The 18,357-nt window shown below is 42.2% G+C and overlaps 1 protein-coding gene across 1 annotated transcript in view; it reads right to left on the bottom strand.

Annotated features, from left to right (window-relative positions):
- Positions 1-1,751: 1,751 nt before the first annotated feature.
- The window catches only part of NEURL1B (neuralized E3 ubiquitin protein ligase 1B), a 71,191-nt gene continuing 54,585 nt past the window's right edge, over positions 1,752-18,357 (bottom strand). The window contains exons 4-5 of the mRNA XM_036750530.1: positions 11,589-11,714; positions 1,752-5,338 (exon numbers count right to left, since the gene is read on the bottom strand). Coding sequence (XP_036606425.1) covers positions 5,094-5,338; positions 11,589-11,714 — 371 coding nt within the window. The 3' untranslated portion in view covers positions 1,752-5,093. The remainder of the gene's footprint in view (positions 5,339-11,588; positions 11,715-18,357) is intronic.

Here is an 18,357-nt window from a genome sequence, read left to right as displayed (position 1 = left end):
GCAGTGAGGTAAAGAATGGAACCATAGCAATGGCGGATTCTACTGGGGAGAGTTGGGATTGGCTCTCTCAGGGTTGGAAATGCATTCAGCAGAGCTTAAAAGAGGAATCCTCTAAGTAATTCCACGGGCAAACCTTCCACTAGAAATTCTAGATTCAACCACCAGGCCCAATCTAAACTAGCCACAAAATCCCAAAACAAAGGCACCCCAGTACTGACTTAAGATTTCATTTAATTGACCTTGTTTCTAATCACTTTAGGAGCATAGAATTGAGAACTAGAAGGGGCTTTGGAGGGCACCTAGTCCTATCTTCTCATTTCACACATAAAGGAAACTGGGACCCACAGAGGATGAGAGGCAGTATGGCTCAGTGGTTATAGTACTGGACTTGGAGTCAGAAAGATAAGGGTTTGAATGCTACCTCTGACACTGCTGGTAAGCCATCTGACTTCTGAGTCTTAGTTTGTTCTTTCAGTAAAATGAGGATAATATCTCTAGTACCCAATTCACAGGGCTATTGCAAGGCTGAGATCAGATAACATATGTAAAGTGCTTTGCAAATTAGTGTTATGTAAATATCACTTATTATTAATTATTAAGCTACTTGCCCAAGGTCAAGCAAGTGGCAGATTTGAAATTCAAGCCCAGGCCCTCTGGTCTTCTGAACTCTAAATCCTCTTCTCTCCCCTAATCATACCAAAATTGGACACAGCTCACTGATGCATGAAGAAACACATTAGCAAGGTTAAGGCACAGCCCAATTCCCATCCTTCGATAGCTTAATGTAGGCTCTTTGACACTTCTGGAAGGGTGAGGAAGGAATTACAACCATAGAACCACCGGACCTCCGTAGTACAGCTGTGGAATCTGAGGCCAAGAGAGGGCAACCAGGTAGCCCAGCTCTGCAGCTAGCAAGTGGCAGAGATGGAGTCCAGTGTTCTTTTCATTCCCTTATGCTGCCTGTTCTTCATTGTATAAAATTCTATAATAAGACTTTGGGCCAGTGCTCCTCCTGAATGCTGAAACCTTTTGCTCTTCCATTCCAGGTTAAAAAGAATGTCACGTCTACAGATTTTTCCTTCCCTTTTAAAGCAGAGCCCGTGGACAGCAGTCTACCACATACTGTTCACCCTGGGCAAAGAGGACTATGTTGAGCATTATAAAGAAGCAAGAGAAATGCCAGGCAGCGCCATAGAGGGAGAATATCCACTGTGGCCATCACGTGCAGTGAGTGAGTGAACTTTAGTGGTTAATTTAGGAAAAAGAAAAAAACAAAACAAAAAGGAAGTGCTTCGAACACTGAACAATGCCTGGCTTAAAAAGAAAGCCCAACCAAACCCCAGCACCCCAGCCCCCAATTCCTCTTAGATGGTGATGCTATTTATGGCAGTGACTCGGCAGGTTAAAACAGGCCATTGTCTCATTTTCTCCTCACATAGCAGGTCATCAGGAGCAGTGCCTGTGATGCTCTCAGAGGCCTGGGATACCCGTTAATAGTTTCCAAATCTCTGCACTTAAGGATCAAAGTGGCGCTAATGCTACTGAGCTGTAACAAGGGCCATAATAAGGGTTGGCAGGACGGGGAATTAGAGGAAAAAAAGCCGTCCACCATCAGTCCTCCTGACTGTAGGCTTACACACACAGGGCGTGCCGGCTCTGCTCAGGCACACCCTAGTGTCTTTTAAAAAAAATGGTGTTTGTACCTCTTTTTAGAATTTTATATTTCTAAGTAAGGTTTAGCTGTTATTTTAGAAAAAAAATTAAGTTTCATTAAATTTTAGTTTCTTTGGTTTGATAATTAAAAATAATGTCCTCTATGATTGACCAATGTTTGCCTTAAAAAATAAAACCCAATGGATGCACAGCTTAATGAAATGTACTGCACAAATCTATGCTCCTGACACATCCCGGGGCCCCATAGCTCCTCTGCCAGAGTCAGAGTCACCACAGACTCACTGGGCCTTAGTCTAACTCCCTCATAGTACAGGTGTGGAAACTGAGGCTGAGAGACGGCAATAAGCACTGACAAAGGCTTGCATGAAGAATGTAAGAAGGAAAACGGTGGGGTTATAGCCAACTATTTCCTCTTTTTAAATCAACTTTTGTCTTCTGGGTTTGTGGTCCCCTTTAGATATACAAGTTAGGTTCTCCATTATCTGATAATCCTGGGTAAGGGGTGTTCTGGTGAATCCAATATTTGGGTCAGAAAGAATGACCCTATATACCATACATTGGTTTACTACTTTTCAAAGTAGACATACATACATACACAGCATGGAAACTGGGTTGGGAATCATTTACTTTTTCTTGGAAGAGTCACAAGGTCCGGTTGGCTGGGGCCACCGAGAGGCTAAGTGATTTGCCCAAGGGTCATACAGTGAGTCTGTGTCAGAGGTAGGGGTTGATCCCAGGTCTACCTGATTCCAAGGCCAGCCCTTTAGCCACTATGCAACCCTGCCTCTCAGGAAAAAAAATCCCCACTCCAATTCTAAACGGAGGGTGGAAGGCACAGTTTTTCTTGTCTTCTGGTTTCAGCGAGATTGGGAAAGTAGCTCTTCTAAAACAACACCAAAAAAAGCCTGCGTGGGAACCTTTCGGGTCTCCTGGCCATTTCTTTTTACACTTCATTTTAACTCAATTTGACAGAATTATTTTTCACTCACAACCTCTCAGTTCGACAGCCCTTGGCCATAGCTGCCTCTCATTCCTGCTGCCACTGGGGACCAGTTCAGTGCCTGGGCTCTGAATGAGTTAGGAAAAAGGAAGTATGTGCTGAAGTTCTAACACCAAGTAGTGTTCTAATTGAAGATCTGCTCTCTCCCTTATACCCTACTTAGGACATGAGAACAATGACCTAAGGAACCCAAATTGGCTGGCTGTAAATTCCCCTTCTACCTCTACCTATTTTCCCTTTGGAAAAGGTGAGTTGACTGAGATTGTTTAAAAATAAATATCTCTTACACCTCTCTCCGTTTTGTTGACTTTTGTAATGTACTTTCACATCCTATTTCTAAGCTGATCATCACGACAGCTGCTGCAAGGTAGGTAGGTAGGGAAGGCATGATTATCCTCATTTGACAGATGAGAGAACCGAGGTACAAAGACATGTCTTGGCTAAAGCCTCCACCATGAATTAGGGGCAGACGTGAGCCTAGAACCTGAGGGCTGAGGTGGGGCAGGAAGGGGCTATCTTCTGAATCCCAGGCTAGCACTCTTGCTACCATACCTTGCTGTTTCTCCAAAAAGAGCTCCCAAAAAGCCCTTGCTGACTCTCATGCAACAGTCCTCAAATTCCTAAGTCCTAGAACTCTTGGGGAATTACCTCCTTTAAAGGGAAAAGCAGTACGGACTACTGCAGAGGCCAGCCGCCTTTGCCCGAGGTACCTTTTTATTGATTTGCATGCATGGGTGGAGGGGGAAGGGTAGGGTAGATGGCTCTTCTTGAACAGGGACCCTTGGACATGATACACCCAATGTCGCTGTAGCTTGATTGTAGCCCCACCAGGGACATCTCAGGCAATAATAGGATGGTCAGGAAAAGAAAAAACGGTAGAGTTAGGCCCTGTTCCTCAAGGAGGGCCAGCTAATCTTAAACAACCCTCCTTAAAAAATGCAATGAAGAGGGTCCCACTTCAAGATTGTCAGCTGATGCCAAAATGATCAGTTAACACCTTACAAGCTGACAATCCACTAGAGATTAATTGACAGTTAACTGACAACATGACCAGGATAGTGGGATTAGGTAGCATGGGGGCCCAGGAGAAAAGTTAATGGGAAGCCAATAAAAACAAACTCTTCTTGCTTCTAAATTTATCCTAGGTTGGAGGATGGACCCTGGCCTTATTACTGAGTATCACCTTACGTGCTCCAGATTGCCAGCCCCTGAGCAAGTGGTTGAAGCAGACGACTGAAGAATCTAAGTTATTGAATGACCTCCAAGCAGGCCCTTGTCTCTATATTTCAGTTTCTTCTTTATGGAAAGGGGACTATATGATGGGGGCCTCCTAATTACAAAGATTAAGAAGATAATAGTCTTAAAAGCATTTGGAGACTGGAGGGACGGGGGAAGGTGCATGGTGCATAAAATTCCACTCTGCGGAGCAGGCGTGAGGGTAATGCTTCTTTTGGGAGAGGTCAGAACTCTAGCTCTGCTGCACACTGGGACTGAGGAAATCACTCTCAAAAGATGGAGATAAAAAAGAAAAACTCAAAATCAAAACCCAACAACCAGTTGCTGCTCATTTGTTTTTTTTTTTTTAACTAAGCACCCAGATACAGCTGTTCACATCTGGGGTCGTAAACAGTGCATTGATATATGAGTTTCCTTCTCCAATATTATTGCCCAAGTCATATTTCTGGTTGGGCAAAAACTAAGAATGTTCTCTAGTTACTCATCCAACAGTTTCTGAGGAGGGAAAGAACACGGAAAGGGACATGAGTGCTTGATTGTAGCTGGTCCTCAATTCCTTGGATGTTCTTTGAGAAGCTCCTGATTCAGGGCCTCTGGGGAGAGCTTGGGAGGGTGGCAGGGAGGGCTCAGTAGAACCAGGAGCTCCTGCCTCCAGTAGCTTAGAATTCATACACATTCATTCTCTCTCACATTCTCTCTCTTGTTCTCGTCCCTTTGCTGTCCTCCAACTCTTCTCCCTATTTTCTTTGCTTTCCCTTCTCTTTCAGCCTCCTGTGTGCAAACACAGTCAACCGAACCATTCTCAAGAAGCATTGCACAGAGGCTGCCATTTTCCTAGCTGGGCAAGTCTGGGCCTTAGAGAGAGAGCAAGTACATATGCTACAGTGGTTACATGTGACAATGCCTGTGATCATCTATAGGACGGTATCTTTAGGAAAAGTACTATCTCACCGAAAGCAGCTACCCTTCCTCCCTCAGACCCTCTGCCAAGTTCCTTAGCTAGCTAGGCCAGATTTCTCACTTTTCCCACCATTAAAAATGCTTAAGAAGAGATAGGGAAACCTCTTGGCATAAAACCAGGGACCAGCCACTGGCGGTGGGTGGCAAGGCATGGTTCTGGTTTTGTTCAGCAAAGCCCCTTTGTCCACTTGAGTGATGGTGGACTCGGGGTGTGATGGAGGGGCTAAGGCCGGTAGATCTTAATGACGTCCTTGATGGTGCGTCGGCAGATCGGGCAGCAGGCATTGGGCTGCTTCCTCAGTTTAAGACCGCAGGTGTGGCAGAGGCACATGTGGCCGCAGGTGTAGATGACCATATCTACCTCGCTGTCAAAGCAGATGGTGCACTCGCCATTCTTGTTGCTTGGAGGCTCCGGAGGGGAGAATGCAGGTGATGTGGGGGGACTCAGAGGGGAGCTTGGAGCAGTCACTATTCAAGAGAAAAATGAGAAAAACACAAATATGTACTTTCCCCCCCCAAAATCTTAACCCTGAAATTCACAATCCAAATCATTCCCCCATCGCATTTCACCAAAAGCAATACATCTTGGCCTCAGCACCAGATTATGCAAAATACACCTGGCTAACACATCACTAGATATAAGGTAGAAAGAACAAATTTTAATAACAGCAATTGAGGAGCATGGAATCACTCTTGAAGCAAAGGGATTATATGTAAGTAAGAGGAGTGTTTATATTCCACTTCAGTCTTTGCATAAGTGGTTTATTACGAATGAAAAGAATCCTCTCTTCCTCTTGACCTCCTATAAGCCTTCAATGTACAGTTTAGGTGCTAACTCCTAGGTGAGGCCTTTCCCAATCTCAGACACCACATCCCTCCCCAACCGGAACCCCGACCCCTACACTGAGTACCCTCTTCTTCTTGAATTTAATTTGGATTATTTGTATTTATTTGTGTACATTGTTATAGCTCTCTCCCCTCCCCCAAAAGAACATTAAGTTCTTTAAGGGTGGGGTCACTTCTAATATCTCACACCATATACCAAGATAAGGTCAAAATGGGTACATGATTTAAACATAAAGGGTGATATCATAAGCAAATTAGGGGAGCATGGAATACTTTACCTGTCAGATCTATGGATAAGGGAAGAATTTATGACCAAACAAGAGATAGAGGGTCATGGGAAGGAAAATAGATAATTTTGATTACATTAAATTTAAAAGGTTTGGCAGAAACAAAACCAATGCAGCCAAGTTTAGGAGGAAAGCTGACGGTCGGGGAAAAAATTTTACAGCAAGTTTCTCTGATAAAAGTCTCTTTTCTCAAATGTATGGGGAACTGAGACAAACTTATAAAAATAGAAATCATTCCTCAATTGATAAATGTCAAAGGATATGAATAGTTTTCAGAAGAAGAAATCAATGGTCCACGTCACTATTGATTAGAGAAATAAAAATTAAAACAACTCTAAGGTACCCATCTCATACCTATCAGATTGGTCAACATGATACAAAAGAAAAATGACAAATGTTAGAGGGGATGTGGAAAAATTGGGACACTAATACACTGTTGGTAGAGTTGTGAACTGATCTAAACATTCTGGAGAACAATTTGGAACTATACCCAAAGGTCTATAAAACTTTGCATACAGGTCTGTATCTCAAAAAAATCAAAGAAAAAGGCAAAGGACCTATATATACACAAAAATATGTGTAACAGCTCTTTTTGTGGTGGCAAAGAATTGGGAATTGAGGAGCTGTCCATCAATTGGGAAATGGCTGAACAAGTTGTGGTATAGGACTGCAATGGAATAGTATTACGCTATAAAAAATGATAAGCAGGATGATTTCAGAAAAACCTGGGAAGATTTATATGAATTGATGCATAGTGAAATGAGCAGAACCAGGAGAATATTGTACAATTTGTACATTGTACAAAGGAGAACAGCAATATTGTACGATGACCAATTGTGAATGATTTAGCTATTCTGATCAATACAATGATCCAAGACAATTCTGAAGGACTTCATGATGAAAAATGCTATTTACCTCCAGAGAGAATTGATGGACTCAAAGTGCAGACTGAAGCATATTTTTTTCACTTTTAAAATTTTCTTGCCTTTTTTTTGCAATGTAACTAATAGGGAAATATGTTTTGCATGATTTCACATGTGTAATTAGTATCACATTTCTTGCCCTCTCAATGGATATGGGAGGGGTGGTTGGGAAGGAGAGATTTGGAACTAAAATTTTTTTAAAAGGAATGTTAAAAATAAATAAATGATTCATTTCACTAAATTTTTTAAAAGAGGGCAAAGACGCTTTTATTATCATCTTTATATTTCCAGTACCTAGCATAGTGGCCTTATATATTGTCATCATTGAATATGTTCTGAATTAAATAGAATTGAATCTAAGGAAAAGAAAGAAGAAAATTTCTAAGGAAATTTGCCCATGTACCACCACATTGGCTAAATGCCCTCTTGGCAGAAACAAGCTGTATACAAAGAAAAAAGGAAATAGCTTCTCTGATAGCACCTATTATCAGGGTCATTACAGCTGGCCTCTCAGGAAAAAGTTGGAGGTGGAATAAAGTCTCCAATTATCTGTGAAAAGAAGTCTCCCACAGTGGCAGAAATCATTCAGAATGGTTAATCATCCACCATTGGTTTCAATAGAAGCTCTGAATCTGGGAGACAAGAATACAATAAATATGGAGAGAAGGATGTAGGGGCCAAGAGAGGATATGAGGCCTCATATGTGTGTGGAGAGTGGGGTGGGGTTGGTCAGGCAAGTTAGAACAGATGATGGAGCTAGGGAATGATGACGTTTTTCAGTTGGACTTTAGATATCTGATAACTCAAATGTCTCATTTCAACCCTTCAGTTTGTTCCTCTGCACAGCCCTGGTATTGCTGGGAAAACAGAGAATTAGACTGATGACCCATAAGTATTTTCTTAAGAGGAAGGGTCCAGGTTGTTTCAAGTCACCTAAAGAACACTGAAGGTTTTGGAGGAATGTTCACCGCTACATCTCCATATTCACTTCCCCTTCGATTCCTAGTTCCAGGACAAAATGGAAGGAGGGAAAATAAACAGACATGGGGTTGCAGAAGGAAGTAATGTGAAGGCAGTAGGGAGCACAGTCTTGGCCAGTGTAGGCTGGGGAAAATGATCCTCAAAGCACACACATGAGGGAAATTCACCATACGCTGATTATATTTTAAATGGGTCTGAAGGCCAAATAATAATAATAATAAATACCAGCTGGCATTTATATAGTGCTTCAGGGTTTGTGAAGGACTGTACGTGCATTATCCCATTTGCCAAAGGCAGAGACTAATAAATTCAAAGAATCACATGAACTCAAGAGTTGGAAGAGATTTCTGTTCCACTTGGGTTTGAGCAGAAATTCTCTCGGCTTCATCATCTGGATGGATCTTCCAGAGGTCATGCACTTCATGGCTTCCTGAAGAACTCTGCTGATGACAGGCCTCATTACCTACCTTTCCAGGATGTCCATTCCACTATGGGATAGATCTAATGGTTAAGAAGTTTTTTCTTAGATCTGAAATCTGTCTGTCTGTAACATTAACCTGCTCTCCGGGGCCAATCAGAACAAGTCTAATTCTTCCAGTTATTTCTTCTGCTACTTAAAGACAGCAATCATTTCCCATTCCCTGCCTCCCCCACCAAAGTATTTCTTTTCTGAGGATCAATAGTCCTAGTTCTTTCAAGAAATCCTCATATATCACACCAGGCAGTCAGGTGATACAGGAGAGGGAGAGCTTGGCTTGAAATCAGGAAGACTGGAGTTCAAATCCAACCTCAGATGCTTACTGGCTGAGTGACCCCAGGAAAGCTCCTTAATTGCTATTTGACTCAGTTTTCTCATTTGCAAAATGGGGATAAGCATACTTCCAATCCACCAGTAAAATGAGATAATACTTGTACAGAGTTTGGCAAACCTTAAAACACTACATGTTATCATGGCTGCTCTCACTTTACAGGCTACTGACCATCTTCATCCTTCTTTGGACCTGATCCGGCATGTGAACGTCTTTCCTAAAAGTGTGGTGCCCAGAGCTGAGCACAGTACTCCAAGATAGGGGGTTCATCTTCTTTAAGAAGAGGCTGAACAACCAACTGTCAAGATTTCTGTGGAGAGCACTCTTGTTCAAGAACAGGCTGGACTTGGTGGCTTCTGAGGCCCATTCTAGCTCTGGGATTCTGCACTGACCAGGGCAGAGCATTATGGGATTATCACCTCTCTCATCCTGGACACCATGCTTCTATTAATTCAGGTTAAGATTACTTTTAATTTTCTGGGTTGCCATACCATAAATGTGTGTTTCTATTAAACTTGTGCTCCCTTTGTCTCTTTTCCTATCAATTGTTGTCTAACCATGCCACTTCCTTATACTTTTTTAGTTTACAACACTCAGTTCCACCAGTTTTTGAGTTCCAAATTTTTCCCCCTCCCTCTTCCCTTCCTTTCCCCTCCCCGCAAGATGGCATGTAATTTATTCTCCCAATAATCAAGTTGTAAAGAAGAATTATAATCAATGAAACGAACCATGAGAACAAGCAGCTGAGTTTTTGAACCTAGGTGTGGGTCTTTACATTTGTCCCTATTACACATCATTTTTTTGGATTTAGGTCCTCCTGCTAGCCTGCTGAGATTTTACATGGATCTTGAGTCTGTCATCCAAGTTGTTAGCTATCCCTCCCAGTCTTCTGTGTCAGCTGCAAATTAGATAAATATGATAATTATTGCTGTTCAGTTGTTTAGTCATGTCTGACTCTTCCTGACCCATGGACCATAGCACACCAGGCCCTTCTGTCCTCCACTATCTCTCAAAGTCTGTCCAAGTTCATGTTCATTGCTTCCATGACACTATCTCTCCATCTCATCCTCTGCCATCTCCTTTTCCTTTTGCCTTCAATCTTTCATAATATCAGAGTCTTTTCCAATAAGTCTCATCTTCTCATTATGTAGCCCAAGTATTTAAGCTTCAGCTTCAGTATTTGACCTGCCAGTGAATAGCCTGAATTAATTTCTTCAAGTATTGACTGATTTGACCTCCTTGCTGTCCAAGGGACTCCCAAACGTCTTCTCCAGCACCATAATTAGAAAGTGTCAATTCTGCAGCACTCAGCTTTCCTCCTAGGGCAACTCTTACAGCCAAACATTGCTACAGGAAAAACCATAGCTTTGACTCTACGGACCTTTGTCAGCAGGGTGATGTCTCTGCTTTTTAGTATGCTGTCCAGATTTGCCATAGCTTTCCTTCCAAGAAGCAAGTGTCTTTTAATTTCATGGCTGTAGTCACCATCTGCAGTGATCTTTGAGACCAAGACTATAAAGTCTGATGCTGCTTCCCTTTCTTCTCCCTCTATTTGCTACGAAGTGATGGGACCAGTTGCCAAGATCTTGAGTTTTTTGATGTTAAGCTTCAAGCCAGTTTTTACACTTTCTTTTTTCACCCTCATCAGGAGGCTTCTTAATTCCTCCGTACTTTCTGCCATCAGAAGCATGATAAGTATGCTTTTAATCTAAGTTATTGATAAATAATGTCAAACAGAACCAGGCCAAGGGATCTCCTCTGCTCAGGCTGACATTACTAGATTCTTGAACATGGCTTCCTCTTTCCATGTTCTCTTTCTTTTTTATTCCTCTTCTTTACCCATGCTTCTTCTCTCTCTGTCCAGTGCTATTCCCTTCTGTTTCTCTCTCATGTCCTGCTCACCTTTTCTCCCCAAATAGCTTGCTCTGTACCCATAATCTGAGAGAAAAACAACCAAGGGTATGACTGTGCATTCATATTCTTCTCTGCTCAGGTCACACAAGTCTTGTTGAACAGGTTTCCCACCAGCACTGGTGCATTCTTGGGAAAATGAACTCTTAACAATACCCTACATTCATCTTTAGATTGATACTTGGAGGAGTTTATGATCCATTCAAATTGAATCCAATCTGAACAGCAGCCTCTGTTTGAATTTCTCTAAAGATTGAACTCCATCTAGGAAACAGGAGGAACACGGGTCTGCAGTTTCCTTGTGAGTGACATATAATTTATATATATCATGTTTTATATGACTGAACATATATAATCTGTATAACATTGCTTACTGTCTTAGGGAAGGAGAAAGGAAGGAAGGGAGAGAGAAAATTTGGAACTCAAAATTTTATAAAAAATAAATGTTAAAAATTGTCTTTACATGTAATTGGGAAAAATAAAATGCTACTAAAATTATATATATATATATATATATATATATATATATATATATATATATATATATATGGAGAGAGAGAGAGAGAGAGAGAGAGAGAGAGAGAGTGTCTCTTCTCAAGTAACTTCCAAGTTAAAACTCTATTATTATTATCCTTTTGGTCAGTTAACAAGAATTTATTAAGTACCTACTACATGCCAGGTGATGTATTAAGTGCTGATTTGGGCTTCATTTTCAGATTTTTTTTCTTCTCATCTACCCAGGATCATTGATCTGGCATAACTACACCTGAGAGGTCAGCAGAGGTAAGGAAGACACGTAGGAAGAGAACATGAAGGGAAATGGGATAGTCAAGGCTGCCACAAACCGTCCTTGGGCTACACCTCAGAAAATACAGTTTTAGCTCAAATCGGAAGGTAAGCTCCCGAGGTGGCAGCCTCAGACCATGCCCTCTGAACACTCTGCATCCAAAGGGCTCCTTACCTAGCGAAGACTCAGAAGCTGAAGAGGACCTGTTCACACTGAAGGCCATGTCTGAGTCACTGTCATACTGCGAGCCACTGGGGGATCCTGAGGGAGAAGCAGTCACTGGGCTAGACTGCAAGGTGCCTACAAAACCAAAGGGAAAAAAAGAAGTCAGTCATCTGCAGCCAGATAAACCTCTCAGGAAGGAAGGAACTCCTCCCACAAGGCCCAAAATATTTGTTTGCCCGCATCATCAACACTGAGGAGGCAACAGATTTGGAAGGAGAAGACCTAGATTCAAATCTTGCTTCTTGTAGGCCAGTTACTTGACCTCCTTCTGTAAAAGGAGGCTTATGCCATGCTCTCAATTTGCCTACTGGGGTTGTTGGAGAAAAGGGCTTTTTGAACTCTACCCCACTATTCATAATAATAATAATGATGATGATGGTAACAATTGTGATGATGATGACGATGGGTATGCTGGAACAGGCTGGAGAGTCAACTACTCCATTTTCAGCGTGAGCATTTATACTTCAAAAATCAGCAAATGCTACAAATCAGAATTCGATCTGTTGTTTTGTTGATTGTCTAAAGATTGAAGAAAACATTGGAAAAGATGTTATTGATGCTGATGAGACTTAAAAGTGTGTCTCCCTTTTCGGAGAGCCAAGTTGTTAAACATTTACCGGCATATCCCTGATAAATAGCTAACATTTATACAGTGCTGTAGAGTTTGTAAAACACTTTACTCATATTGTTTTGTTTGATCCTCACAACAAACTGGTCAGTTAGGTACTAGTATTCTGATTTTTTACAGATGAGGTAACTGAGGCAAACAGAAGTTGAGTGACTCACCCAAGGTCACACAACCAATAAGCGTCTGACACTGGATTGGAACTCAGGTCTTCCTGACTCCATGTCCGGCGCTCTATAATTAAATTTTATTCATTATCTTTAGATGTGTCCTTGTCATCTCCCTTGACGGACTCTAAACTCTTCAAGGAGTGGGCCTTATGGTATTCCTCTTCGAATCTCCTCCAGGTGCCTAGTAGAAGGCTTTGCATATGATGGGTGCTCAAAGAACGGAGGCCACCATGTGCAGAGGTGGTTTTCAGGCAACACGACCATATGCTATTGTCCTGTTGCTACTGTTAAGCATGACAAACCCACTGGTTTTTCCCCAATTCACTTCTGTTCCACCTAACACTTTAAGAGTAATGTCGGTGGTCAATTGTGCGACTGTAAATGTTTTAGGGTGATCTTCCTCACGACAGATCCGTGAGGTAGGTAGTACGACCTGAATCCTCATTTGACAGGTGGGGAAACGGAGACTGAGAGCAGCCAAGCTTGCAGTGCCAGGGTCAGATCATTTAGTTAGGGAAAACTGCTCCTGGGACTCATAAAGATCGAGACCCCACATGGGACTGTGTAGGAGCAGCCCAGCATTCTGGCTCCTAATGGGCCCTGGGTCGTGTTGGGCACATGGTTCCTGCTGCCATTTCCTCACTTTCTAGATCGGTGGGAGTCCCTGCCACCTGCTGGCATGTTCCTCCAGACATTTCCATCTTTCCAACGCTGATACTTCACATTACCCTTCTGCTTCCCAAGACTGAAGAAGGTTGTTGTGTTTGTCCTTCATTCTTGAAGAGGACCATGACATCAGGGAAATGATGCCATGACTTGCAGTTGACTTTGATTTGAGTGAGGGAGGGCCGTGCAAGGTCACCAGCCTCACTTTCTCCTCCAGAGCCATCTGGGTCCAGTGGCCTGATATTCACCAGGATGACTGAAGATGGCCCAGGATGCATTGGGAGACCCTGGCCCTTTTAGGCTAAGGCCCTTTCAGGTTCTCACTTTGAGTGAGGTAACACCCATTCAGTGAATAGGCCTCTTTAAGAAGTTAATCAAGGGATGGCCCCTTTAATTAAAAAAAAAATCAAACTGGGAGGGGAAGACCCTCAGGGATCCTGGCCAAAAAGAAACAGTTAAGAAACTAGGAAGGTGGCAGAGGTCCTAGAGATGACCACAGGAGAATATGGTATGTGGAATGCGGGGGTAGGTAGGAGGGACAGGAAGGCTGTGACGGAGGACAGAGATGCGCAGAACTATGTCTGCGTCAGCTGGGTTTGAATCTGCTCACTTGCCACAGAGCTAAAAAGGTATTTAGTCATGTGTTCCAGACCTGTCCTAGTCTCATCGAGACTATAAACTCCTGGGGGGAAGGCGTCCATGCCTTTGCTTTCTTTATTATCTTTGAGGATGTGTTTTTTTGGACTTTTCATTTATGAATCAAAGTCTGCGATAGCATGTTGATTACTTTCTAATTAAAATCACAGTTTTCTTTGTTGAAGCAATGTTTCAGACCCCACGCAGTGAACACCATGGAGGATGATCGAGACGCACAGCGCACCAAACGGCAGCATATTAAAGAGAAGCTCAAGGTACCAATGGTGGCGAGAGTGAATAAGGGACTGGATGGGCAGAGAGGTGGCACGGTAAGACAGGAATTAGAATCTGGTCTGACACCTACTAGGTCATCATCATCAGTACTATCCAGAGTCAGAGCACCTGGGTTCAAACTTTGGCTCTGCTACTTAGTATCTTCCAACAGCCAGTTCTCATTCGGTCTCAGTTTCCTTATCTGTAAAGGGAGAGGGTCAGGCCAGAGCAGTGGTTCTCATACTTTTTCGTGTCCAAGACTCCTTGAGGAGTCTAGTGAAGCCTATCGGCCTTTTCTCAGAACAATGTTTTTAAATGCATAAATAAAATGCAAAGAATTACAAAGGAAACCAACAGTTAGGGAAAATAAAGATATGTTTTTCTCCATCTAAGTTAACTGAATTCTATCCATGACTCCCACTCTGCCCCCACCCCCGAAGAACCCTGGACTAAATGCTGGCTAAGCCCTCTCCAACCCTAAATTCTATGTTCTCTATTTCCTTCTGAATTGAGCTGTTTTCTCCCATTCAGGTTCAGGTGCTGGCGGGGGTGGGGGAGGAAGAGGAGAAGTGATGAATGAAGAACTTTGCCTTACTCAACTCTTCCAAGCAGGAAAGGCATCTTCCCTCTCACCATCTGCCAGGAGCAGGGGAGGCCAGGCTAGTCCCAGCAGCTGCTGCTGCCTCAGCACTCAGAGTTCAGGTCAGCAGGTGGGTGAGCTGGGGAGGGGGGCAGGCTTCAATTAATCACTAAGTATTGGTTGACTTTCTGCTGTTGCTGAGCTAGCTGTCTTGGGGGTCCAATCCACAAAGGTAGATTGAATAGATATTAAATCCGGGCTTCTTAACCTGAGGTCCATGAACTTTGTTTTTAAAAAGTTATTTATTTTTCATTTTCAACATTCACTTTTATAAGATTTTGAGTTCTGAGTTTTTCCCCATCCCTTTCCTCCCCTCTCCCCAAGACAGCATGCAATCTGATATAGGCTATACGTTATACAATCATATTAAATATATTCACGAACTTGTTTTTAAAAAAATATTTTAATAACTGTTTAATAAAATTAATTTCCTATGTATTCTATTTTGTGCATTTAAAAATTGTTCTGATAAAGGGCCCATAGGCTTTACTAGACATTTTACTAGGCATATTGATAAATAAATCAACAAAGGGGTCCATGATATTAAAAAAAAAAGGTCATGATCTCTGAAATGGAGAGAAAGCAAACATACACCTCTAGGAAGTCAAGAACAGAAATAAAGATCCAACATGGATGAAAATACTCATAGCATCACTCTTCGTACTAGCAAAAAAACCCCTGAAATAATAATCACTAATAGGTAGTATTAATGTAGCACTTTAAGGTTTGCAAAGCACTTTAAAAAGTATTATCCCGTTTGATCCTTACAACAACGCTGGGAGGGAGGTGCCATTGCTATCCCGATTTTGTAGATGAGGAAACCAAGGTGGGCGGTAGGTAAGTGACTTGTCCAGGGTCACACAGCTAGTAAGTGTCTGAGGCTATTTTTGAACTCAGGTCTTTCTGACTCCAGGTCCAGAGCTCTGGTCACTGCGTCCCCTAGCTGCCTATAGGAAAGGGGAATTTTTATTTAGTTGGGGAATGGCTGAATGAATTGTGCTACATGAATATAATAGAATATTATTGGACAGTAAAGAATTACAAATATAAGGAATTCAGAGAAATAGGGTAAGAGTTGTATGAATTGAGAGAAAGTAAAACAAGCAGAATCCAAATACACACTGACGAACAATATGTAAATGAGAAGGTCACTTTACGGCAGCTAAACTCTGAGGAACTGAAAGAATCAGTTGGAGCCAGAGAACAGATAAGGATCTGTATACCACTCTGGAGAGAAGGGCCTTCTTGGGCAGAATGCTGTGCATGGTCAGACGTGGTTACGGTATCTCATGCTTTTGCTTAATTTTCTTTCTTTCTTTTTTTTTTTACTTTAACACAAGGCAGGGTTCAGTCAAGAGCAGGGAGGGTTGGTTTTGTTTTTTTCCTTTTTCCCAGAAATGACTGGTATTAAGACAATAGACATTGATAACTCAATCAACAAGCATTCATTAAGAACTTACTATGAAACATTAGGAAAAAAATAAACTAGATAGTAAGCTCTTGCCATCACCATGGCAACATAATTGCCACATTCTGTACCTTTAGGAGGTTCTGAGAAATGACAAAATTGGGAGGTTTAGGACACAGCCCAATTATGGTCCAGACTAACAGATCATGAAGCGGTCCAGGCCATGAACTTGAATCACAGTCTGCTGGAGCCCAATGGCCATCCGCTTCAATTTTTCATAAACAAGGATCTCTTTTCTGATATTCCTGACAAACAGGCTTCCACTTGTCTCGCCTGAAGACCTTTAGTGAAGGATGACCTCTACCTCCCAAGGAGGCCCCATCCTGCTTGTGGTTAGCTATAATTGATAAGAAGTTTTCCCTTACGTTAAGCCTAAATCTGCCTCTCTGCACATTCTGCTCACTGCTCCTAGTTCTGCACTCCAGGGCCAAGTTAAATAAATCTAACCCCTCCTTCATGTGACAGTTACCCTGATCCCTGCCCAGTGGAAGTCTATACTTCTCTCCTTAGTTCCTTCAAAATCTCCTCATGTGGCACAGTCTCCAATTTCCACTCACAATCTTCTAAGGAGGTTGTGAACTCTTTGAGGGCTGGGAGTGTCTTGTGCCTCTTTTTGTAGCCCCAACACTTAGCATAGTGCCTGGCACATAGTAGGTGCTTCATAAATGGTTATTGACAGTGTGTTGCCCAGCTTGTCAATATCCTGCATACAATGTGGTGCTCAGGACTAAACAGTGCTCGAAGATGTTCGACCAGCGTAGAGTACAGTGATATCATCTCCCTCATTCTCATTCTGGGCACTCTGCCCCTCGATGCAAATAAAGGTCAAATTCAATTTTGATTTCTCAGCTGCCATATCGTATTGTTTATTGACATTGCATTTGCAATCAAAGAAATTCCTTGAAATGAGAAGGCCTGCAGTCATGGGAGCCTCCTCCCTTGCTGTCTGAGAAGGAAGCTTAGCTAAGTACTTGGGATGAAGAGAGGAGGACCAAATATAAGAAGAGTAACAGGTTATGTTTCTAGGGCACTTTAAGGTTTACAAAATGCTTTCCCTCTCACACACACAAAATCCATTAAGTGGTTAACTCAAGTCTGATTATCACCATTTTATGGCAGAAGAAGCTAAAGCTTGGAGTGGTAGAGTGGCCTCCCCAGTCACACAGCTAGTGAATGGTAGATCCAGGTCTCCTGACTCTGAAGGCCTGGGTCCTTTGCACTATATCATGTTTTGATAAATCAATTCAGAAATCCATGGAAAGTTCCCCTGGGTATTGACAGGTAGGAGGAAATGAAATTTATATGTGACAGAGTGGTCCAATATCATAGAAAGGTTGCTGCTGGGTTGTAGAGGACCTGGGTTCAAATACCAGACTTGGTCACCTGTGTGATCAATTAATTAATCCACATGTATTTACATGCCTACCTCCAGGCAGGTGTGAGGCTAAGGAGGACAAGACAAAAGTCAGACAGTATTTAAGTGTTCTTGAGGAGCTTATGACCTAGTGAAGGGGGCCGACAGGTACTGATATAGGCCCGTAAAAACAGACATAAGATAATTTGGGGTGTGGATGGGGGAGCCACTACCAGCTGGGCATGCCAGGAAAGGCCTCATGGAAGAGGTGGCACGTGAGCTGGGCCTTGAAGCAAGCTAGGGATTCTGAGAGGCAGGGATGAGGAGGAAGGGCATGCTAGGCATGGGGGGCAGCCAGTGCAAGGCATGGAGAGAGGAGATGGAGGATATCACATGTGAGGAACAGCAAGAAAGCCAGTTTGGCTAGTGGGTGCGGAGGAGTTTATATCGATCCTATAGGTTTTCACTTAATCTTTCTGGGCCTCAGTCTCCCCAACTGTAAAATGAGAGAGGTATACTAGATAACTTGGGGATGTGCGTTATTATGTAGTGCGTGTGCAAATTCAACATTGTCACACAAGTAAATTGCATTTCATCAGGGTTCAGATAAGTGTTTTATATTACATTCATCTGCATATAAATCTCATGTCTCCTTTACCCTATTAGACTTGGCTCCTTGAGGTCAGAGACCCTGACTTAATAATAATAATAGATTATTGAGAATAATTAATAAAAGATATCTGTAAACTATATGAATGCATAAATATATGATAAACATAAATTTATTAATAGTAATGTGTATAACTATTTTAATTAATAATTATTATGCAAATTGATAATTAATAAATTTATCATTTTATTACATAATATTTATATAGTACCTACT

Source organism: Trichosurus vulpecula, chromosome 3, assembly GCF_011100635.1.
Source record: "Trichosurus vulpecula isolate mTriVul1 chromosome 3, mTriVul1.pri, whole genome shotgun sequence".
In the NCBI taxonomy this organism is placed as follows: Eukaryota; Metazoa; Chordata; class Mammalia; order Diprotodontia; family Phalangeridae; genus Trichosurus; species Trichosurus vulpecula.
The sequence above is the reverse complement of the archived record's forward strand: the minus strand, read 5'-3'. Positions and strand labels throughout refer to the sequence as shown.